This window comes from Ambystoma mexicanum, chromosome 1q (assembly GCF_040938575.1).
Source record: "Ambystoma mexicanum isolate Mex_15411 chromosome 1q, UKY_AmexF1_1, whole genome shotgun sequence".
In the NCBI taxonomy this organism is placed as follows: Eukaryota; Metazoa; Chordata; class Amphibia; order Caudata; family Ambystomatidae; genus Ambystoma; species Ambystoma mexicanum.
This window is the reverse complement of record NC_090922.1, coordinates 552,350,839-552,377,050: the sequence shown is the minus strand read 5'-3', so window position 1 is coordinate 552,377,050 and position 26,212 is coordinate 552,350,839. Positions and strand designations below refer to the sequence as shown.

General features: G+C 45.1%; 1 protein-coding gene across 1 annotated transcript in view; it reads left to right on the top strand.

Moving 5' to 3' along the window:
• Window positions 1-25,909, top strand: part of LOC138531437 (carcinoembryonic antigen-related cell adhesion molecule 6-like) — a 112,174-nt gene extending 86,265 nt beyond the window's left edge. Inside the window, exon 3 of the mRNA XM_069640991.1 lies at window positions 25,572-25,909. Within this exon, the coding sequence (XP_069497092.1) occupies window positions 25,572-25,642 (71 nt within the window). The 3' untranslated portion in view covers window positions 25,643-25,909. The remainder of the gene's footprint in view (window positions 1-25,571) is intronic.
• Window positions 25,910-26,212: the final 303 nt, after the last annotated feature.

The following is a 26,212-nucleotide window of genomic DNA, read 5'->3' as shown; positions in this document are numbered from 1 at the left end:
CCAATTAAGGATGCCCTACAAAAGAACAGGTGACTGCTTGCTGACCAGTTGACGGAGGGGTAATCCACGTGGGAATTGGAATGTCGATGGCATGCACAATGTGTAGACTGAGCACAGACAAACAGGTTCATACATAATGAAACAATAACATAATCTAAACTTTTTTTTCAAATATTAGAATAAAATGGAAGGCAGAGCTGCCAATTGGATTTTCAGGTGGGAACTCAATGAGACATCCAGGGTTTAAGTGACCATACCTGCCGGTTTATGAATGCATGGGGTCTCCACAGCGGGTAACACGTTTTTAAACGAACTGCAGTTTAGGAACCTATGCATTTTTTTTTTAAGAGAGTCTTATTTTTGGATTCTATTTTCCAGACTGAACCGCCAAAGGGCTCAACAGAAGGGCTGCTTGTGTAACGGTTTCTTGTATCAGTGCCTCGCAGAGAATGTGGTTATCTTTCTGTTCCTTCATTTCCACCTCCTCTGCGCCTCTTTTTCTCCACCTGCTCTCAAGGCACTAAAATGTGTGTCAACAGAAGTTATTTGCACCAAGACATACAATGAGCAACAATACAGCATTTGTACCTAATGAAGCAAGACATTAGTGAGATGAGTGTCTGTAAAATGTGAAGTCTAGCTGCATGAATGGACCCACATAGTTAGATATGATCAAAAGGCTCTGTAAATAGTTTTCAGTGCAAGGCTCTGTGCAACTGTTTGTAGTGTGTGTTGCACAGGGCAGCATTCGATATAAAGTATAATTTCCACCGTCACGTTTTGTGTAAGGAGAAGTTTAGAAATACCTTGAATCAAAACGTTTCCAATGTTAAAAAAAAGTCATAGCTGGAGACCAAGAATGCAGTATGGTGTTACTGCAAGCAGAGTAATTGTCATTTTGAGATGGTCAGGATGACCATGCATGTCATTGATTTCAATGTAGCAAACCCATTTTTGGAGAAGGGAAGGGCCAGTAACATCTCAACAGGCCGAGACAAGTAGACCCAGACGTAGCATTCCAGCCCTGCATTAGCAGTATATGTTACTATGGGCACTTTGGGATGCCATCTGTTGTGCCTTTACCTTTTCTGCTTGTTTTGAAGGGACTATGGCTTTACACAATTAATGTGTGCCTGATTCCCTTTGGACTCTGGTGAGGCAAGAGGCCGATGTGGGGAACTCCAGTGTAGACTCTCTCCATGGGCACCGCCACCAAGGACCCGGCGGACAGCCATTGAGAGAGAATAAAGAGACCTGGCCTGGAATGTTTTGGCTACTTGTGTATTGCACTTGCTTGGCCATCCTCCTGACTGTCCAGCTGGGCTGGACTGGCCCACAGGCAACTCTGGAGATTTCCCAGTAGGCCTCTGCATCATGTGCCTTTTCTGTGTGCTTACCGATTGTATTTCCAAATGTTCTTATGGGAAAGGGGTTGGGCTTGGGAACACTTTGTCATATGGGGCCATTTAGAAAATTATTTTCAGGGCCTCATTTGGTTCCCAGACCACCCCTGTTAGCTGGCACTCTCCTCCGGGTACTAATATGTAATGCAATTATAATCTTAGTGCAAAAACAGCTCTGAAGACGAGTACAATGTGTGGTTTAGCAATAGGTCTATCTAGACGTCCAGAGTGGATGGAGCTATGAATTACTACTTTGAGTAAACAACTAATTAGCTTTGTGTATTCATTATGTAAAAGACGAGATAAAGTAATAGAGTAAACAGAGTGGATGGCGCAGCAGAGAACTGGGCCAACAAGGTGGAATATTGTAGTTGGCAGATATCTGTTACTTTCAGCGTAGCTGGTTTAAAGCAAAAGGTTGAGCTGGAATGTCAAGGAGTTTACAATCAGCTCAAGAGTTGAGTGCCACTTCCACACAGGCATGCAACCAGCAGGTCACAGAATTAAGTTTTCCTTAATACCGCATTTGGCTGTGTGAGAAAATACATTTTCAAAACTTTTCAACTGTGCTAATCAACATGACGCTCTGTCCTACACAATTCCATTTCACTCTGATACTTAGGCACACTAACCTAAACTAAACGTTACTGAAAAACATGTAGACAATGCAGTGTTTTACAGTAGAAAAACAGTCATTATGTATAATTTTACATTTTTAGGAATGGAATAATAGCACTGTCTTTACTCAATAAAGTGATTGCCAAACAGAATATAGTTGGCTTAATAGAAGAATTATCCTGAGTACTACTGGTTTGCAATTGTTTTCTAAAAGAAGTAACTTGTTTTGGTTAGCCCTCCCACACAGGCCCATGGCACTTAAGTGGTGGGAGTAATTACTGCTGCACTCTCCAGTAGCCCCTTTGCACTTGGTGCGAATCAAGAAAGGAGGGTGGGGAGAGCCTGGAGGATATGAGACGTATGTCAGGTGAACTGTATTTTCTTTGAAAAGGGCAATTGAAATCACCTGCTCTGCTAGACAAGTGTCAGCGTTATTAGCAAACCCACAGAATCACATCACAAACTGCAATGTGGCACTGCTTATTGTATGCCTTACCCTCCCCTCAGTGTATACTTTTCCTTTCTGCCTCCTTCGTTTTGTTTTCTCATGTCATCACTTTCACTCTCTTTCCTCTTCACCACATCCTGCTTGCTCTGTCTTCTCTTCCACTTCCTTCTCTCTCTCCTTGCCTTCTCCGCTCCTCTCACACTTTGCATCCTGTGCTCTTCTTGATCTCCTTCCCTCCTCTGTTCCTCTTCATTCTTCTTGGTTACTCCTTGCTGCATTGTCACACTCTAACCTGCACCTTAGACTCTCAAGTCTCACCACTCCAACTCCCTTCATATGTGGTCCTGTTTATAGCGCCATGTGTTTCGATGTGATTGCCTGAGTGGAAATGGCAGTTTCTCCAGCATGGGGTCTGGCATGGATTCACATGCTCATGAATATTCCCCGTCGTCAGGCTGGGAATCCTCGGTAAAGAAAAAACCAGTATCAGTTTCGTTTCTGATCTGTCTTTCGTAGTAATAACCAATCACTGGTCTCTGCGTCATACTGACCACAGCCAATGACTGCCCTCTACCTAAGCACCGCCTCTGGCAGCCATCTTCAGATTTTTACCGCACGTTCATGTGTTGGGATCCTCGTGCTATTGCTCTCGAGCGTTAGTGCTATTTTTTCGCGCTTTTTCACAAAAACTTCGATTCTTTCGGTCAAAAGAGCCTCAAGCTCCACCGATCCTACATCCGATCAACGGGGACCCGTGTCGGATTCATCTGTGCCCCTCAAGGGTGAAGATTTCGTCGAGCTACGCTTCGGAGGACTCCAGAAGCTTCTCAGGCCCGGTCTCGGAGATGGCCCAGGAGAAGGGAAGCTCGACGCCCGGAAAGCTGTTCAGGGCCTGCCCTGGATGCCAGCTGCAGAACGTCTTCAAGGAGGACGAACACTCTTTCTGCCTTTACTGCCTTCATGGGGACAAGACGCACGTGGAGAAGGACTGTGCGTTTTGCGGCAACATGTCGGAACGGACCATGAAGGACCGCCATCAACGTCTCGCCAGCTGGCTGGAGGGTAAGAGCCCGTCTGGCGAGAAGAAGAAGAAATCTGAGCGGTCTTCTAAGACCTTTGAGGGCGCCCCGGCGACGGGGGCCCAACATAAGGCCAAGCACCGCGAGTCCGCTGGCACCGGGAGCGCCGAACGGTCGGGCTCTACGGGCGCCAGGCAGGGCGCACCCTCCCCGGCACCATCAACCACGAGCCAACGCTCTGGGTCGGGTAAGAGGAAGGCCGAGCACCCGGCGAAGCTCCTGGAGAGACCCCGGTCGAGCTCTAAGGCAGAGGAGGAGCGTGGCAGTGCCCCCTCCCTCAAGGATAAGGCGGTGAGCGCACCTAAGGTGGTGAAGGCCTTGATCCATTCGACCAAGCCCTCTATCGAAACGGTCGCGGCGGCCCTGGCCCAGCCTGTGGAGGCTGCACCAGTGGTGGCGGCCTCGGGGCCCAGAATCTCCCTGCCTCCTCGGAGGGAGTCTTCTTTCGTGCCCATCGATAGGACCCCCGTGAAACCCTCCGTGGGGAAGAAGGGGGGGCAGGGCGTCGTCGTAGATTCGGCCTCAACCTCAGAAGAGGAACTGATCGAGGTCTTAAGCCACGGCCTAGGCGTGGAACAAGACCAGCCCGTCGGAATGGGCCCCGACGCAGGTGACGACGACGACATCGTCGAGGATACCGACGGGGCCCCTGCTCGCCCGTCGGATTCCCCTCTGCCAGCGCCGCAAGACAACTCAGCGGCCATTTTGTTGGCTATACAGTCCTTATGCTCCGAGATAAGGACGAGACTACCGTTACCGACGGAGGAACCTCTCCCGTCGGGGGATCCAGAACCGGGACCTTCTGGTGTTCCCCCTACCAAGAAAAGAAGGATCCATCCACCGCCTCCTTTTCAACCATCGCGCCCCGTCCAGCCCTCCTCCCCGTCCACCCGAGGGGATGATACGGGGACTGACACGGCAGCGACGGGTACGGACGACGAGGCATACGACGAGGATTTTCCGTCGTCGCCTCCCCCCAGGGCTTCTCCGCCCGACGAGATTGGATCGTTCCACTCAATGATCGCCAGGGCATCCGAGCTTTTCCAACTCTGCCCTGAGGAGAAGAAAAAGGAAGGCTTCCTTTACCAACGGCGCGAGACCAAGAGGAAGACGGTCCTCGCAGTGCCTCTGTTGGACGACATTTGGGATGAGGGCCTTTCCCTCCTCAAGAACCCTTCCACGACGCCAGCGAAAAGAGACCGGTACGAGAAAAAGTACCGGGTCCCGGACTCGGCCCCCCTATGCCTCCGGGCGCAGCCTACCCCGGACTCCGTCGTCTCCGCGGCAGCCAGGAAGAAAGCGGGGGGGGGTGCGGCCTCCACGTCGACTTCCCCGCCGGACGGCGAGGGAAAGAAATTGGATGCCATGGGACGCAGAGTCATCTCGTCGGCGGCGACGACGATTAAAGCGGCCAACGCCTTGGCTATCGTGGCCCGCTTCGACAGGGAACTCTGGTACAAGATAGCTCCCCTGCTGGATTTTCTGCCGGACGACAAGAGGGCGGAGGCCCTTGAGATCCTGCAGGAAGGTGAGGTGGCCTCGGACCACGCCATCACCGTGGCGACGGACATCGCCGACACTGGGTTCCGCCAGATGGGCAACGGCGTTTGCCTTCGACGTCGCGGATGGCTCAAGGCTACGGACTTTCGGCAGGACGTCCAGAACAGGGTCCTGGACATGCCCTTCGACGGGAACAACCTGTTTGGGAAGACAGTGGACGATTCCCTTCAGGCCATCAAGGCGGATACTGAGACGGCCCGGGCCCTTGGAGTGCTGCAGCAACGGCGGACGCCCTTTCGGAGCGGCGGAGGCAAGGGCGCCTCCAAAGGTTCCGGCGGCGGTTTCGCTTCCTACCGTCAAGCGGCCCGCTCGTCGTCGCAAGAGGCCTACAGAGGACGAGGCAAGTCTGGCGGCCCCCGCCGTCGTCGCCAAGGAGGCCAAGGCGGCAAGGCCGCGTCCAAGCAGGATTGAACCGGCCGTGGGGTCGGGCCCCCACCGAAGCACCCCGGTGGGAGGCCGGCTGGCGGGCTTCGTCAGCGTGTGGGAGTCCATCTCCACCGACCGTTGGGTGCTGGACGCCCTGGCCCGGGGCCACGCGCTCGAGTTTCAAAGAAGGTGCCCGCGCGTCCCCCCCGTGGCCAGGAAAGAACTTCACGTCCCTCAACTTCTCCTGGAGGTAAAGGCGATGCTCAGAAAGGGCGCCATCGAACTCGTCCCAAAGAGGCTTCGGGGCTCCGGAGTCTACTCGCGTTACTTCCTCGTGAAGAAGAAGACGGGAGGATGGCGCCCCATCCTGGACCTGCGACGCCTGAACAAGTTCATCAAGGCGCAGAAGTTCCGGATGGTCACCCTCCAGCACGTCCTGGGTCAGCTGGAGGAAGGAGACTTCCTATCGTCGTTGGATTTGGAGGATGCCTACTTCCACATTCCCATCCTAAAGGGGCACCGAAAATTCCTCAGATTCGTGGTCCAAGGGCGTCATTACCAGTTCAAAGCCCTTCCCTTCGGACTGCGGTCGGCACCCAGGGTTTTCACCAAGTGCCTCGCACCGGTGGCGGCGCAGCTGCGCCGCGAGGGGATTCACGTCTACCCCTACCTGGACGACTGGCTCATCCGCGCCAAGACGAGGGAGCTCGCCGTGGTCCACACGGCAAGGACCGTCCAACTCCTCACGGACCTGGGATTCTCCGTGAACTACGCCAAATCCCACCTGGTGCCCGCGCAGGTCGCACTGTTTCTGGGAGCGAGGCTCGACACAGTGTCCCTTCTGGCCTCCCCGTCGGAGGAGAGGACCAGGACCATCTTGGGCAAGGTGCAACGGATGTTGGTGGCCGACGCGGCCAAGGTGAGGTCCATCAAGTCCCTCCTCGGGATGATGTCTTCCTGCATCTACCTCATTCCCATGTGCAGGCTCCGGATGCGCCCGTTGCAAGAGTTCCTGGATGCGCGCTGGATCCAGACGACGGGCAGCTTCGAGGAAAGGATCAAGCTCGACGAGAGTTTCCGACGAGCGATACGGTGGTGGGGCACCCGCGCGCATCTGACGGCGGGCATGGACTTCCAGACCCCAGCCCACCAGGTGACTGTGACCACGGATGCCTCCCTAGAAGGGTGGGGAGCGCACACCGAAAATCTGCACGCAAGAGGACTCTGGCTCCCGACGGAGAAGTCCCTGCATATCAACGTCCTGGAGCTCCGTGCAGTGTTTTGGGCCCTCAGGTCCTTCCTTCCGTCCCTCAAGGGCAAGGTGGTGAGGATCTTCACCGACAACACCACCACCATGTTTTACATCAGGAAACAGGGCGGAACCAGGTCCCCAGCGCTGTCCAAGGAGGCGCAGGACCTGTGGCATTGGGCCGTCGCCCAAGGGATTCTTCTGGTGCCGTTTCATCTGGCAGGGATAAAAAACACCATCGCCGACTCACTCAGCAGGGAGCTGCGCTCGTGCCACGAGTGGGAACTACGGCAGGATCTGGTGGATCGCCTCTTCCGACGGTGGGGCACACCCCAGATCGACCTGTTCGCGACGGCGACGAACACCAAGTGCCGGAGGTTCGCCAGCAGGTTTCCCCAGACGAGGAGCATGGGCGATGCTTTCTCGTTCCCCTGGGAGGGCCTGTTCCTCTACGCGTTCCCTCCCTTGCCTCTGCTAATCCGGCTCGTCAACCAGCTCAAGAGGTCACGGTGCAGGATGATCCTCGTCGCACCTGCGTGGCCGAGGCAGATATGGTTCCCGGACCTTCTGGACTTGTCGGCGTCCCCGCCAATCAAGCTGCCGGCGGACGCGGATCTACTCTCCAGGGAAGGAGGCGCCATCCTCCACCACGACCCGAAGTCGCTGAACTTGCAGGCCTGGCTCCTGCAGCGCTAGAGTTTGGAGGATACGACATACCGGCCGACTGCAGAGAGGTTCTTGCAAAGGCCAGGGCGTCCTCGACTCTTAAATGCTACGGACACAAATGGAAGAGGTTCTCTGTCTGGTGCCACGCACAGAAGATTAACCCTCTACGGATTACGGCTCCCCAAGTGCTGCCGTACCTGCTGACGCTGGCCAAAGCTGGTCTGGCACACGCGTCCATCAAGATTCATCTTGCTGCGATCTCCCGATACACCAGAACCACGGGCCGGACGTCCTTGTGGTCTCATCGTCTGGTGAAAGAGTTCATGAAGGGACTGTTCAGATCGTTCCCGCCGGTGAAGGCTCCGGCCCCGGCGTGGGAGCTCAACGTGGTACTGACCAAACTCATGGGACCTCCGTTCGAGCCCCTGCACTCGGCCCCGTTGAAGTTTCTATCGTGGAAAACAGCTTTTCTCGTGGCCATCACCTCCGCACGACGAGTGGGAGAGATCCAGGCCCTTTCCTGCAAGGCACCGTACTTGACTTTCCACGACACGAGGGTAGTGCTCAGGACGCACCCCTCCTTCATGCCCAAGGTACCGTCGGACTTTCATCTCAACGAACCCTTGGTGTTACCTGTGTTCTTCCCGTCGCCTTCGTCGCCGGCTGAGAGGACTTTGCACTCGCTGGATGTAGCTAGAGCGCTGAAGTTCTACGTGGACCGCACGAAAGGTTTTCGGAAGACGTCACAACTCTTTGTGAACTTTGGACCTGTCAATCAGGGGAAGGCTCTCTCGAAGGCTTCCATCTCCAGATGGCTCTCCGGCTGTATCATGTACTGTCACCGGTTGGCAAACCGACCGCTGCCTGGCCGTCCGAGAGCCCATTCCACCAGAGCGATCGCAGCTACCACGGCGTTCCTATCTGGTGTGCCCCTGCTGGACATATGCAGGGCTGCTACGTGGAGGTCGACGCACACCTTCACGAAATTCTACTGCGTCGACCGGGATTCCAGGGAGGAGTCCAGGGTCGGCCAAGCAGTGCTGCGCAACCTGTTCGCCTGAGGTGAGCCTGGTGAGGAGGTAAGATGCTTAATGTTGAGTTGATGTGATGCTTAATGTTGAGCCTTTGCCACCTCCCGTGGTTGTGCATGTGTGTACTGCTATGTATTCTTTATTCATGAGCATGTGAATCCATGCCAGACCCCATGCTGGAGAAGGAACAAGTTACTTACCTGTAACTGTTGTTCTCCAGCATGGGTCTGGCATGGATTCACATGCGAACCCTCCCGCCTACCCCTCTGCGGCTCTTCACTTGGTCATACTGCCACTTCACGTGCTTCCAAATCTGAAGATGGCTGCCAGAGGCGGTGCTTAGGTAGAGGGCAGTCATTGGCTGTGGTCAGTATGACGCAGAGACCAGTGATTGGTTATTACTACGAAAGACAGATCAGAAACGAAACTGATACTGGTTTTTTCTTTACCGAGGATTCCCAGCCTGACGACGGGGAATATTCATGAGCATGTGAATCCATGCCAGACCCATGCTGGAGAACAACAGTTACAGGTAAGTAACTTGTTCCATATGTGCACCGCCCAAGAATGAATAGGTCAGTGCTCTGTGAATTACAACTCGCTCAGCTGAGCTGCCTTTGTCTTTCCTGTGCTGTTGCTGTAAGGTACTATGCTATTCAGTGAAAAAACTTTGTTAAAGGGACGTTATGGTTCCAAGTAAAACCGAAAAACCCCTGCAATTCGCCAGTTATGGTAAGCTAAGCAACCATAACTCGCGCCACTACCGTGCACTGCTAAGACTAACACCCACGACATCACTGATGACATCACATGTCTGGCTCACTCTTTTTTCTTTTGCTGACATATCTAGGCCACATGGTTTTCTTCAGTAACAGTCAGAAACTAAAAATTGTATTTTATTTGTAGACGTATCCTACAAGTAGGTTCTTATAGTAATTCCCTTAGAGTCCAGTCACATCATATGAAACATGTACATACGGGAAGAAACAAGCTTTAAAGACAACATTATTTTCATGCAAATAAATGATTGCTCTGTTTCAAAGCTGCTATTTACCCTATGTATATGTATGTTGGTATGTGTTCTTGTCTCTTTGTGTTTTGTCTATAGTAATGCAATTATGTAATACATGGGTTTTATTAGCTACTTATTACATATTTCACAGTACACAAAAATCTATTAAGAAAACAATTATCATTTAATTATTCAACATATTAACATTACGAATATTATACCTTCATCTTGTGCGCTGCACACAATGCTATGTTTCTGCATTAGTAGCTTAGTATACTAGATAGAACCCCATTTTCGAATGCTATTTGTATCAATGCAGCGTTCAAAGCACTAATTAGGGTATGATATTTATTGCAATGATCCTCAACACTTTTTTTGCAACATTATAATAAGAATCCATTGTACACATATTTCATGAAAAGTACATACACAAGTGATGTCATCATTGATGTCATCAATGACATTTGTGATGTCATCTTTGATGTCGTGGGTGTTAGTCTTAGCAGTGCACGGTGGTGGCGCGAGTTATGGTTGCTTAGCTTACCACAACTGGCGAATTTCAGGGGTTTTTCGGTTTTACTTGGAACCATAACATCCCTTTAACAAAGTTTTTTCACTGAATTTCATAGGTTTTTAGTTGCGCAACTTAACCATAACGTCCTGTAAACAACGTTTTTTTACTGAATTTAATAGGTTTTTAGTAGCGCAACTTAACCATAACGTTCTGTTAACAAAGTTTTTTTACTGAATTTCATAGGTTCCCTGTAACAAACTTTTTTCATTAGCACGCAGACAATATACAAAGATGGAGTGTAAAAAGCAATTTCTCAGGGATGGCTTTACACAGAATGTTGCAAAGTAAGAATTTATGCTCGTTCACAGTGAAGGTCAGCTGCTTCCATTTTTTGCTCGCGGGCCGGAGTGACCCACGACTCGCACTATAAGGTTCTATTGTTTTTTGACCTTGACAGACAGGGATCGTGCCAAAAGACTTCTTTTGAAGGAGGGGTGCAACAACGTAAGAGACGATAAGGATGAAATTTCTGAAACGAAACCACTTTTATATATTATATCACTATGAGAAAGATCGTTGGCACAGACGGAGTCGTATTTAGGGACTGCATTACGCGTAGACAATGGAAAATGGCAATATAATGTAAGTAACCCTTTAGATTATTTTATACCGGAATATAATAACAATAGCGTGGCGTTAAAGCCCGGTTAAGTTGTACTTGTCTGTTCAATGTGGCATATTGTTTTGTACCGCACACTATCACCGCCAAAGTGGTCCTCTGGCGCTCAGACGTCTCTGAAAAAGGCAGAGGAGAGAGGGTGGGTTAGTGGGAATAAGTTAACATACTCTGTTGCACTATCCTCGCTAGCAAATAGTTTCACGCCCTAATAAATAAAATTTATATTTTTAATGAAGATCGGCTCGTGAGACTAATTTATGTTTTTAAAACAGGTACATCCTTCCCTACTGTCAATGCCACGATTTTCAGACCCCGGCCGACAGATTTTTTAACTGCCAGGTGCAGCTCCTAGTAAACAACTTCATGACCCTCACCATTTTAGGGACAATCGCCAAGGACCCTTACGCGGTACTAGCGGCTAGAAGCAACATACCAACCGTTATGGTGGTCTAATGCCTCGTTGTTGGAACAGCCTTCTGATTATCAGTGTGACCACAATCCTTCTTTTATCATAAACCAACACCCTGTTTAGCGCAAAGGAACAGCGCGTGACTCAAGATGAACTTTTGCGGATCGACAGCAAAGACAAATGCAAATCGCTGAATATTCTCTAAACCTTTGATGTCAAATAAATGTACTTTACGAAATGTACAATCTTGCTGTTTGCTTTTAAATCACAGTTTCATATTCCGAATTGTGGCGCGCTCTGTTGTGCGATGATCTGTGTTGTTGTCCGGATTCTGTATGAAGTCGCATAGGAGCAGTGTTGGCAACTCCTTAGTAAGAAAAGTAGCTATTGGCCGTCATAAAAGTAGCTAGAAGTAGCTAAATGACGTCATAACCTAATTTGCATAATTCACCAGGTGCACGATGGGTGATTGCCGAGGGCATGGTTGTTATAGCCTCTCATTGAGCTCACCCCATTTTTGTAATGAAAGTCGCGAATGCACAGATGCAAACTCATTACATCCATATGCATACATTCACATGCAAATGCAGTAGTATTTAAATAAACCCCACAATGATTAGGTTGTTCTGTTGTCGCTTCTTAAACGTGTACTGCCATTTTTAATATACTAGTATTTTATAATCCATAATGCCTCGTTGTTGGAACAGCCTTCCGATTATCAGTGCGACCATAGTGCTTCTTTTATCATAAACCAACACCCTGTGTAGCCCAAAGGAACAGCTTGTTACTCAAGATGAACTTTTGCAGATCGACAGCAAAGACAAAGGCAAATCGCTGAATATTCTCTAAACATTTGATGTCAAATAAATGTACTTTACTCAATGTACAATGTTGCTGTTTGCTTTTAAATCACAGTTTCATATTTCAAATTGTGGCGCGCTGTGTTGTGAGATGATGTGTGTAGTTTTCCGGGTTCTGTGTAAAGTTGCGTAGGACTGGAGACGACTGGGCGCGTTTGGCTACGCACCCTGTAACGTCACAGAGAGAGACGGGGAATACGAATGCTTTGATAATGTCAGGCTTAGGGGCGGGAGATATGATTTAGTGTCGCAAAAACAGGTCAGCCAGGTCAATGGGGCAGGTGATAGGATTATCACATAATGTCGGCACGCAGCAGCCTGATTTATCGTTTGTTTAGTGGACAAAAAGTCGGGTAAGGCCCATAGGAAATTGTAATGTCAGCGGACATAAAGAGGGTTCTTAGAACACTTTCAATCTGACAACGAACAATACGAACAGCGTTCTCGGAACACCCCCATTTTGTTTAATTGCAAACATTTCAGGACACCGTGAGTGTTCTTAGAACACATTCAATTTGCCAGAGTACAATACGGACAGCGTCCTCAGGACACCCCCATTTTGTTTATGTACGAACATTTAAGGACACCGCGAGTGTTCTTAGCTCAATTTTAGCTTGCTTGCGAACAAAACGGTCACATACTTCCCCACCCTCCCCAAACACTCTTACACACCAACACACTCCACTAAATACAATTCTTAATCCAAGTTTCACCACGCTGTCCGCGGTCGTCGGCGAATGCAAGATGGCGGGCGCCACAAAAAATCTGATGCGCTTCACGCACCACGCCGTCCAATCAGCGAACACGTCGCATGTCCGCAGACATCACGCAAGCCGCTTGGCCAATCGGGGCGCTGTCCACGGAGCGAACAGGGAAGTCCGTCCGCGGAGCGAACAGAGATATCACTAATTTTTTTGCCTTACATTTTGGTCATTTTAAACAAAACTACTGGACGGATTTACACCAAATTTGCAAAAGCACGCTTTCGGGACCAGGTCCCCGCTCCTGCCGTAAATTTGGTGTAAATCCGTCCAGCGGTTTGGGCTGTAGGCGTGCGCAAAGTTTTTTCCCATTATGTCTATGGGAAAAAACAAAAGTTTTGGGACCCCCCCTATAACTCTGCGCCCCCTGGACCAAACCTCTCCAAACATTGCAAAAAAAAATTCAGAGTGGGCCATATACTTTTTTTGCAAAGTTTGGTGAGGATTCGTCCAGAGGGAGCGAAGTTATAAGCCACCCAAAAAATGCTCTTCCCATGGAAACACCAACTTAACCATAACTACATGGTTATATATATATATATATATATATATATATATATATATATATATATATATATATATATATATATATATATATATATATATATTTATTATTTTTTTTATACTAATATGGGGGTTGTGGCTACCTGTGGGAGTGGGCCTGCGAAGCATAGGTTTACCCTTCACAATGCCAACATCTTTCCCCTGATGCTTATGACTGCCGGATGCACCAAAGTTATGGTATAAGGTCTGCACACAAGGTTGCGGATCTATGGGCACTCAGTGTATCACCAACCGGGCCTAAATAGGAAACCTGTTTTAGGGTCATGTGAACAAATTTGCTGCGCTTTTAAAATTAAACTCAGAAAGAGAGATGGGGATTAGGTGTAGCAGTATCTGTGGATGGGTTCTGGCCCCCAGGAGGAGAAGAGCTGCTAACATAAGAGCTGTCAGCACTGCAAATGCAGAATCTAGAGGAGAGGCTGACAGAATCCAGCAGTGTAACCATGCAGGACATTCTAACGTGGAGAAGAACAGATGGATGGTAAGCCACTAAACAGGAGAGCAGCAGAGACTGGTCATGGATTGTATACAGAGCCAGTGAATTAGACGGGGCTGGAGAAGGCATGGGGGAAGAGGAGAAGGATATTGCCTTCACTGGAGCCTCTGACATGAAGAACGTCTCAGATACAAATGGAGAACAAGTGGCCGAGGTGATGAGAACAAGAACTTACATGGAGAAAAGTGTGGAAGGCAGGATGAGAAGAGGTACTCTCGGTGGGTGCATGCTGTGGAAGGAAGAGCAGTTCCTAGACCAACCAAACATGCAAGATAATAAGAAAAGCGAGATAGCATGGTTACATGCTAGAACAAGGTCAACAATACCAAGCTAAGTCAAACATTGTGCAAGCAAATGTGTTGCATTCCGGGAACAAAGTCCAAAGTACCCCACCAAATCAAACAAATATTGTGCAAAGACCCATAAAAGCCAAAGCTTAAATTATTTATTGTATTTGAAAGAGTGACAACCAATGCAACAATTTGTTCAAAGTCGATATAATATCTAAAATATGAATTATAATATTGGTCGACAGTCTGGTAAAAGACTCAGTGTGAATCATTGCATCAAGTATCGCAAAGAGTGGCAGAAAGCATACGCCTGTATTGAAAGTCTATGGGGAGATTGAAATCATGAATAGGCAAAATCTATAAAAGGCCACTGCTGGGGAGCGTGGCTTGATGCCAAAGAGAATGGCGGCTTAGGGCGTTTGCTCCGACCCACCACTCCATTATCCTACCTTATCGCAACACCCCAGCATACATTTCGGGTCCTCGTATCCTGCAACTGCCTCGTAAGGCATAAAAGAAGACTTATGTCCTTTTTTGAACAGAGCTTCAACGTTATATAGAACTGCTGCAACGTCTCTTGCGGCTCACAGCAGCTCCTCAAGTCATGTCCCTGTCATGTGTGAGGAAGTCCCCGGAAGAAAACATTACGCAATTTGCTGGCTTGGGCCTAGCCGGCATATAACAGCTGTGACATTGCCATCTAGTGGACGTTTGTATTCATAAAGGAAAATGCACTGTTTTAAAGGTATTGTGACGAGACATTCTTATTTAACAAGCATGTTTTAAATACAAATTATTGATTTTATGAAAAACCAACTCCTTCTTCAGAATAGTAAGACTATTTGAAATGTTGTGTTCTCATATTATCACGGTGTGAATACATTTTGTAATTCTTGGAAGGTCTACTTACTGGCACTATAATTTGACTCTATTTGGCCAGCTAATATTTATTTTTTTGATATTTTCTACATATTATTGGTACACATTTCTTTGGCATGGCTTCTGGGAAAAATAACCAAAAATCTACCATAGCCTCAAAAGAAACACATTTTTCTTTTTTATAGCTACCAATAAAAGGCTAAAAGGTGAATCGCCCCCACCACAACCCCTCATGGAACCTGCAATTGATACTATACTGCAAGAAATAAGGTCTTTTAGACCGTTTATAGAAACCACCAACCAAAAGCTGCAACAGTTGGCCGATAGGTGGAATATCTTCAGAAAAAGGATGACAGAATTGGAGAATGGAATCGGTTTTACAGAGTATATTTCCCCACGAGTGTTACTGTTAAAAAATCTGTAAAAGACCGTTCAAAGCACAACAAAGATTTAGACAATAGAAGCAGATGTAATAATCTACGTATCACAGGGCTTCCAGAGGGCTGTGAGGAGAATGATGCCATCAGGTTTCTTACAAATACCTAAAGAGATACCACTCAATATCCAAAGGGCACATCGCATCGGTCCTGCCAAAACCTCCTCAACATTGCAACGCTCCTCGAGAACTATGATCTTTTGCTTACTGGAATACACCCAACTTCAGCTCATCATATTGAAAGCCAAAGAGAAAAATGCTCTAATTTGGCATGGCAATAGGATTTACATTTCACTAGATTTTGCCAAGAAAACTGCTCAATTTCTCTCTTATCGCCCTGCGCTAAAACAGCTAAATGTCAGGTTCTCAAGGCTTACAATTGCAACCTTAAAATGGAAAACATGGACACTTTGCTGCCCATCACCCCATCAACATCCGCAACCGGATTATTTTTCTGTTACATCACGGTATGTGGCAATTCTTATAATTTACCCACTCGAGTGGTGGGACTGGCACCGCCTGACAACCTCCATCTCTCAGGGCTGGTTTTCTTTTGGCCCTACTGGTGTCATCTGCTCCAACTATTTTTTGTCCCTTTTTCTGCCTTAGGGTACTTGACCCCCTTTGACGCCTCTTCTCCTTTACATAATATTACCAATATGTTCTGCAGTACTTGGTTTATAACATTTATTTCTTTGCTTTTGGTCAAGTTTACCCCTCCCATCCCATGTCCCTTTGGTGTTTTCCTTATGTGGCCACCCGTACTACTTATTATTCATCTGTTACATATCTAGGCAAGGGCACAGATTGTAGAATGTATTAGCTTACTTGCAAAATTTATTGATTCCTTTATTCTTTGGTCTCTTAATGGATTTATAGTATCATTTTCAGTGAGTCACAATGGTACTTAGATGTGTAACATGTAATATTAGGTTAACACCCGATCAAAAGACATAAGATCATATCCCATTTGAAAAAGTGTAAACTCTCTATTGCATGTTTGCAAGAAACCCACCTCTCCATCCCTGAAGCCATGAAGCTCAAATCCTTTTTGGGTTAAAGAAGTAATATCAAGTGCGGCAGAGGGTAAGAGAAATGGTGTAAAAAACTGTCATATAAAATTGTGGATCAAGATGTAGATACCAACGGAAGACGAGCATAGGTTAATTACAAATTGGACCTGACATCATCACAATCATGAACATATATGGTCCTACTCTCCCTGATACAGACTTGTTGCCCTCTATCAAACAGATCATCCTCACATCAAACTTCCCCAACCTCATACTATGTGGAGACATGAACCATGTTTTGGATCCCTTCCTGGATAGAAAATCTAAATGTTCATTTAAAAATTCAAAGTCATATAAAGCCTTCAAGCAGTGTCTAGCGGTGACCGGTCTTATTGATTCATGGAGACTGGCACATCCAGTGGATCTAGATTATACCTTCCATTCACATTCACATGATACACTTTCATGTCTTGACTACATCTTCATTACCAAAACCCTCACAAACTCTGTCACAGACTCCCAAATCTCAAATATTATCATCTTGGATCATGCTCCCGTTATCACTACTTTAGACCTCTCAGATATTAAAATATCATCCTCTAGATGGAGATTTAATAACTGTCTCCTTCAAGATAAGTAATGTATTCAATCCTTTCTAACATTTCAAAATCAATATTTTGAAAACAATTCTGATAACGACACCTCTATAAGTAATAATTGGGATTCCTTCAAAGCCATCCTAAGAGGACACATTATTGCCTACTCCAGCATAAAAAAGAAACAATACAAAAAAGACCTTGACAATCTTTATTTGCTTCTTACTAAGACAGAAAAATAAAGTTATGTTTCCTTGTCCAATGTTGACCTACGTACCGTTATATCCATATGCTTCCAAATCAATAAAAAAACTTACTGAATAAGCATCAGGTGCAATATTAAAGTATAAGACTAAAATATATCAAATTTCGAATAAAGCTGGTCAGGCCCTTACATCCTACCTCAAGGCAAAAAAAACATGAATTGCTAGTATCAAAAACACATCAGGAACAGCAATTAATGATCCTTTGAACATTATGGAAATGTTCAAGGAATTCTACTCTGATCTATATTCCCCGGACTCAACCATACCAGAAGCCAATATTTCAAATGTTCTTGATAATATTGACAGGAGTTCCTATTCTACAACAGATCTTATGAACCTTGAAGGTGAACTTACAACTAGTGAAATAAATCAAACTATTAAAGGGTTAAGCAGAAGCAAAGCCCCAGGACCTGATGGTCTTTCTTCAGAATTTTTTTTAATTTCTCATGTCAGATTGCCCCCAGACTTAAAACTCTATTCTCATCTTTCCTGTCCAATGTCCTATTTCCCAAACCAGAGAAGGATTCCCATTACCCTAAAAACTATAGACCTTTTTCCCTTATTAATGTAGAAATTAAATTCTTTACCAAGATATTAGCAAATAGAATAGAATCTCACCTTTCCAAATTGATTAAATCTGATCAAGTTAGATAAGTCAAAGGCAAAAACATCTCAGCCAATGCCAGACTTTTACTTAATAACTTACATATTAATGCAAAAGATAAAAATGATAAACAGGGGTACGCTGCCATAGCATTAGACGCCAAAAAGGCCTTTTACCGTGTTTATTCGGATTTTATGTTTCATGCACTAAAGTGGCATTGGTGCGGTGATGGCTTCATTTCCCTAGATAAACTCCTCTATTCAAATCCAAAGTCCTCCATATCCATTAATGGCCAAACCTCATCATCCTTTCCACTGCAAAGAGGTACTAGACAGGGTTGCCCTTTCTCCCCTATTCTTTATGTACTGTCTCTTCACCCTCTTTTGAAACTCATTTGACAGGACCAGAATATCCCAGATATTCCGGTTGGTAACTATGAAACTTAAGTAGAGGCATATGCAGATAATATTCTGCTACTGTCAAAACACCCTAAACAACACCTTCCAGACATACTGGATGCACTACAGAAATGTTCGGCCATATCAGGCTATAAACTCAACAGAGACAAATCAGAGTTGCTACCCCTAAACCCTTACTGTCTTAAACATGAACTTGACATTTTTGGTTTCAAGTGGTGTGCTAACTCTGTTAAATATTTAGGCATACGGTTTGCTTCCACTGTCAACAATACCATTAAAATCAATACACACATCTTACTCAATAGTCTTTCCGATCTTACCTCCACTTGGTCCTCACTATTTCTTTCTTGGTGGGGTCATCTTGACACCATCAAGATGATGCTCTCCCCTATCATATTATATATGTGTCACGATCCAGGCCAAACCCAAAGCTCAAGGAAGGACCTGGACCGATAAACTGGCTGCCTGGCGCAGACAGAGGCGGTTTACCTCTGTAGCCCCATCGCAGATGGCCCCGGGGATGGACTAGTCAACAGTATCCAACATGGCCTCTAGAGGGCCATTGTATACGTTTCCATGGTGGTCTAGTGTGCTGGGTTTGCACAGGGCTTTATAAACCCCATCCTGGGCCACACCCAGTGCTTAGCATTTTCTCTGGCTGCCAGCGTGACGCTTACCTGCTTCGAGTTCCTTCATTCTGCACTACGCGTCAAGGTATTGGAAAATCCTGCTCTGCAAAACGGGTCAAGATCAGCTCAACACATCCACAAGACCAGCTAACACAACGCAAATAACCTGGGGAAACTACACGACGTGAGACATGATCCTTTTCACTACGTACCTGAACGCGTGCTGATCGCGGACCCCTCCCGGTACTGAATCTTCGTTATCCGTTGGACTCTGCAGCGCCTCCGCTTACCACGCATCGCGTACCTGAAAAGACACAAGATACAAGGGTAAGCGGAGTCTTGTCAGCATTCTCCACCCGCCCACCACCTGCGCAGTACTTACTTGGGTAGCTGGGTCTGCAGACATCGCTGTGAGTATCCATACCGATCTTCTTGGCATACCGCATCTGGGGAAGAAAGCAAAAAGAGCATTACGAACTTGAACATAGAACTATTATTGCATAAGGGAAAAGCAAGGCGACTAAGGGGTGTCGCAGCAGGACTGGGCATTCCAATAATTCCAATGAAGTAACTGGCTATCCACCTTATCTCAGTGAAGGAGCTGGGGAGCGAACAAGGACAAAGTCAAAGACTGGGAGGCACCCAATTAAACTGAACCATACTGATACAAGTCCAGTGAGGGAACTGGGTAGCATCAACAAACCAGAGACACTGCAACTGGGAAGACATTAGTGCAAGACGCCAGGGGGCACAACTCAGAAGGACTCCAAGCCTTCCAGACCACTCATGCTTCTCTGACCACTGGGTTATTAAGCCTGCAGTGAGCAGAGGGGAGGGAGTGTTTTGGGCAACTTCGGGAGGCGTACACAGACCGGACCTGCACTCGCCATCGAACTGGACCAGGCACTTCTGCAAGGCCCAGAGGTAAGTGTTACAATATTCTACAAATGTTTACTGTTTCCCTTCCCACCACATTGTTCAAATCCATCAATACCATCCTTCTCAACTTTCTCTGGGGCAAAGGCAAATCTAAAAGAGATGCACTCAATAAACTCAAAACCCCCTTTGACAAGGAGGAGTCTGCTTTCCTGATTTCAAGAAATATCATCATGCTTTCCTACTCAAGCAGAGCAGCTGTTGGTATGCCCTGTCACATTCAGAACACCTCCCATCCTGGTGTAAGCTTGAAAAACAAATAGCCCTTCATCATGACATCACAGGCACCATTTTTCATTTTCACCATACTACCTCCATCCTTTCTGAACCCATTGAAATATCTAGATCTGCCCTCAGGATTTTCCTTTTTCCATCAACCAAATCCCCTTCCCGAGAGCTCTCACCATATGTATGGTATAATAAATCAATCATTATCAACAGTAGAACCTTCTCCAGGAAAATCTGGCTCTCCAAGGGTATTAGATATATAGACCCATTTTTTCACGACCACACCGTCACATCATTTCAGGATCTTAGAACATCTTTCTCCCTACCATTATCAGATTTGACTTTCTACAATAAATTGGTGAATGCATGCATAGATGGAGTACATGCACATGACAACAAAGTCTTATCTCCTGACACGATGAAATTACAGTTACTCTCCACTAATTCTGACATTATGGGTGCCAGATTATATAAATTATTCGAAGCTGCAGAGCCATAAACACCGAAATGGACTGTTCAAACTCAATGGGAAATTGATTGTTGTACTACATTTGATTATTTCACATGGTCTCAGTTATGGTCTAGTATTAGGGGGGGTCTCAACCTCGGCCAACATTACCCAAAAACTTCTATTTTTTTATGCACAGAGCCTTTATTACCCCTGTTAAACGTACAAAAGCTCAAGCCCACACATATGGGAATTGTTGGTCTTGTGCAGATACCCCTGGTTCATATAAACATATGTTCTTTGACTGCCCTCATGTTTTTCGATTATGGCAAAGATGTTTGGAAATACATGATGATCATCTTTGATGTTCAGATACCGCTTAATGTGTTTCTTAGGAGTATTGCACTCAAAGGGAAAATATCCTTCCCGTCCTCCACTTTATATGATCTCCTCATTGCTATTGCCATCAAACTTGTCACCACCAATTGAACTGGTGGAATAATGTTTGCCATACTCACAGAATCGAACATTGTATGGCTTCCTATTTAGATAAATTACCAGAGTACAATATGAAATGGCCCTTTTCATTAACTACTTAGATTATCATAATGTGTCAGCCCATGGTTCACAAGTAATGTCTTTTGATATTATGATCCTATATATATTGTCATATTGTATTTGCACATTTGTTAAATGATGCACCTTTTTGCTTATCAGGCCATTAACCTTGCAGCTTTCAATCCCCTCACTCTCGTTTCTTCCCTTCCTGTTTCATATTGTCTCTTGTTTGTGTACAAGTTCTTCTTCATATACTATACAACAATATTTTATTAAGTAACCATTATATACCGCACAGTTGCTGTTTAGACTGTCTTCATTCTATTTACACTAATATTTCTAATGTTATTCATATAATGATACAGTATTACATGGACGCGGTAGCGTCCATGTAGTTATGGTTAAGTTGGTGTTTCCATAGGAAGAGCATTTCTTGGGTGGCTTATAACTTCGCTCCCTCTGGACGAATTCTCACCAAACTTTGCAAAAAAAGTATATGGCCCACTCTGAACTTTTTCTCAAAGTTTGATGAGGTTTGGTCCAGGGGGGACAAAGTTATAGGGGGGGTCCCAAAACTTTTGTTTTTTCCCATAGACAAAATGGGAAAAAACTTTGCGCACGCCTACAGCCCAAACCGCTGCACGGATTTACACCAAATTTGCAGCAGGAGCGGGGGCTTGCTCCCGAAAGCATGCTTTTGCAAATTTGTTGTAAATCCGTCCAGTAGTTTTTTTTTAAAATGACCAAAATGTAAGACAAACAAATTAGTGATATCTCCGTTCGCTTTGCGGACGGACTTCCCAGTTCGCTCCGCGGACAGTGCCCTGATTGGCCGGGCGGCTTGCGTGATGTCTGTGAACATGCGACGTGTTCGCTGATTGGACGCCGTGGGGTGTGGAGCGCGTCAGATTTTTTGTGGCGCCCACCATCTTGCATTCGACGACGACCGCGGACAGCGCGGTGAAACTTGGATTAAAAATTGTATTTAGTGGAGTGTGTTGGTGTGTAAGAGTGTTTGGGGAGGGTGGGGGAGTATGAGATAGGTTCAATGTTCTGTTTTTTTTATGTGCTAGACGCTTTTGTTGTGTTCGATTTTTCTGCCGACAACACGGCTGTTCTGAAATGTTCGTAAATAAACAGAATGGATTCGGTGTCAAGTTGAAAGTTTTCTAAGAAGACTCGTGGGGTCCTGGAATGTTCGCAGGGGGTGTCCTGAAGACTTTGTCTGTATTGTTCGTTGTCAAGCTTAAAGTGTTCTAAGAGCACTCGCGGTGTCCTGAAATGTTCGTACATAAAGAAAATGGGGGTGTTCTGAGGACGTTGTCCGTATTGTTCGCTGGCAAGTTGAATGTGTTCTAAGAACACTTGCAGTGTCCTGAAATGTTCGAAAATAATCAAAATGGGGGTGTTCTGAGGACGTTCTCTGTATTGTGTGCCTGCTTAGCTGTATCCAATGAGGGAATGGCACAGAGAGTGAAGTGGAAAAGGTAGAAGGGCTGTCTAAGAGTTACGCGGTCCGCGGACAGGGCGTTCTACATCTGGGGTTTTCCAGCAAATCCAGCACTGAAAGAAGACTGTAGGGATCAGCCAATCAGATGTTGAGGTTGTGGATTTGTGTTCAAAGAGACTGTGTGTAGTGAAGATGGCAGAAGTGGAGAAAGTCAGGGTGTTGGTGCTTGGAGATATGTTTGTGCATGGTTTACAAAAGTATGCTCAATGCAGGCATATTGCAAAGAATTTTGATGTTAAAGGAGTGGAGGTGGTGTGGAGCACTGTGCCTGATTGCAATGTACAGGGAAATGTACAAGTTTGTGAAGATATGGGCAGGATGAACAGTGCCCATGTGGTAGTTTTGCACTATGGTGCTTTCCATTTGGGCTATGTCAGTGCCCCTACTTTGTTGGCAGATTTGGAACACTTGGTTCAAGCAGTAATGAACATCCTTCCAAATGCCAAAGTAATTTTTTCTGGATTAGTACCTAGGGCAATATGGGACAATAGTTCAGTTTGTTGTCCTCAGCAAAACAATGCTAGGTGTGTAATCAACCGAGGCATGTGTGCCTTCATGCTTAGAGCTGGTATGTTCTTCTGTAATAATGAGAATATTGATTCCAGTAATGTTGTTTATTTTAAAGAAGATGGCATTTCCTTATCTTTTATGGGAAATACCATTCTGTTTTGGAATGTACGGGTTGCTTTGGAGAAGGTTATGTGAAGATTTTAGGAGTAAGAAAAATAAAAAATAAATACAAAATAACAGGTGTCTGTCAAGCATCTGCAAAAAGAAAAGAAAAAAATGGCTCTTTTCAGAGCCAACCTCAAAGGGGAAATGGGGCACACTATTTAAATTTACGTTCACCATGCTCAGATTTTCGATATGTCCGCGGACATGGTGGTAGTCCGCGGACATCGAAATCACTAGCTAGGGGTTCAGTATGTTCTATGTTACATGTATATGAAGTCAGGGATATTATGGTTAAGTTGTGCTGCTAAAAACATATGAAATTCAGTAAAAAAACTTTGTTAAAGGGACGTTATGGTTAAGTTGCGCTAATAAAAACCTATGAAATTCAATGAAAAAACTTTGTTAAAAGGGATGTTATGGTTAAGTTGCGCTACTAAAAACCTATCAAATTCAGTAAAAAAAACTTTGTTAAAGGGACGTTATGGTTCAAAGTAAAACCGAAAACCCCCTGAAATTCGGCAGTTATGGTAAGATAAGCAACCATAACTCGCGCCACCGTGCACTGCTAACACTAACACCCAGGACATCAAAGATGACATCACAAATGTCATTGATGACATCACTGACGACATCACATGGCTGGCTCCCCCTTTTTTCCTTTACTGACATGTCTAAGCCACATAGTTTTCTTCAGTAACAGTCAGGAAGTAGAAATTGAAAAGGTACTATATTTGTAGACTTAGGGTCAAGTCATATCATATGAAACATATATATAGCGGAAGACACAGGCTTGGAAGAGAGCCATCCTTTCTGTGCATGAAGATAATCATTAGATTTATCAGCACTTTCTCATAGTTTTATTTTTATTACTATACCTTCCCTGTATATGCTCATATTTGTATACATTGTACTCACACTCCTTTCCTTAGGGTTCACTGACATCATTTGATACACATACATACAGTAAGTAGCAGCTTTGAAACAGAGCAATCATTTCTCTGCATAGAGATAATCAGTTAGGTTATGAACTCTTTCTGTGTCTACTTCTGCTTACTTCTCTGTCCCTGTATATACTCATATTTGTATGTGTTGTTGTCTCTTTGTGTTTTGTCTGTAATAATTTAATTATGTATTAAGTGGGTTTTATTAGCTACTTATTACATGTTTCACAGTACGCAAAACTCTAATAAGAAAGCAGTTATCATTTCATTATTCTACATGGCAAGATTATGAATATTGCACCTTCATCATGTATACTGCACACACTGCCTAAGTTTCTGCATGAGTTGCTTAGTATACTGGATAGAACTTCATAATAGAATGCTATTTATATCAATGCATTGCTTAATGCACTAATTAGCTAATGATATTTATTCAAATGATCCTTGACACTTTTTGGTCAACATTATAAGAATCCCTCCTACAGAGTTTTCATGAAAAGTAAATGCACATGTGATGTCATCAGTGATGTCATCAATGACATTTGTGATGTCATCTTTGATGTTCTGGGTGTTAGTGTTAGCAGTGCACGGTGGCGCGAGTTATGGTTGCTTATCTTACCATAACTGACAAATTTCAGGGGGTTTTCGGTTTTACTTTGAACCATAATGTCGCTTTAACAAAGCTTTTTTATTGAATTTGAAAGGTTTTTAGTAGTGCAACATAAACATAACGTCCCTTTTAACAAAGTTTTTTCATTGAATATATAATATATGTATTATATCAATTGTATTCAGTTATTGTAACTCATGGTTGCTGTCTTGAATTGTTATATGCTTAATAAATAAAAATCATTAAACTTAAAAAAAATGACCACTGCTGTAAAAGTCGGTCTAAAGAGCTTTATGTTGTAGAAGTTGGGGTTCTCAGTTCCCCTCTTCGAGTGGGAAAACTACATTTTCAAGTATCACACATTTCTTCTATGAACAAATGTGCGCAATTTCCAAAATGTCAGGTCACTGGATAGTTCATATTTTAGTTATGACTTTTGTGTTATGGTCATCCGTCTTAAACCTTGCAATTTATTTGCCTGTGTAATTCAGTCCACAGGAACATGGGTAACTTCCAGCAGGTGATATAGCGCATTAAGTGTATTTGCTTAGAGTTACCTACATATGTTGGATGAATAAGCGTGATTTATTTTTTACCTTAACGTTGGAACCCTAAATTGTCTGCTTCGGTTTAACTGACTTCTTTCTCCAGCATGTACATTGAAAATTATCTATTTCCTTTAGTTCATCGCTTTCGTCCTGGCACACCTTGTACGCCTGAGCTCGTATCTATTGTGTTTGTTAAACTATGCAGAATTATTTGATAATACATATTTTCATTTATGGTCCAATTTTTAACAAGCATTCTTTTCTTTCTAGATGGAGCTGTGCCAAGCAGCCCCTTCCCATTGATGACATTGATATTCGGGCTCTGCAGCTGTCTGTCTTAGATGAAGATTGACAGGTGGGGAGGAGCCAGAAGCGGGCTACGGTGGAACGAGATGTGCACATGGAACATCCTATATATGTCCAGTGTGGAGCTACTGCTCGTATACCTCATGTACACAGCTCAAGCTCTGTTCAGGTGGCGAGGTGGGCTCCTGATACAGAGCTTAAACTAAATGGAGGCTTCTTTTAATCCTCCAAATACTCCTTTTTATTTTGATCTCCTGTGCACTGATGAGTCTCCAGTCGTAATTAAAAATGTTCATTATGAACATTTGCAAATTGTATTTATTTAACTAATTACTTATATTGGCAATGAGTTGTGTCACCATTCCTTACAGCATGAGTAGCTACAACTTGTTTTTTTGTTGTTTTAGTATTTGCCAGTGCAATTTTCCCTTTTCATAATTGTGTAATTAACAGATGCCACTACCCAGTTTAATGGTACTCCGTTTATCAACATTGAAAGGATTTGGCAGTACTGCTGTCTTTTCCACCGGCAAATCCAATACAGATCTCAGCCGAAGGTGCTTACCTCACTAAACGACCCTCCATGCAACATCACTCAACACTGT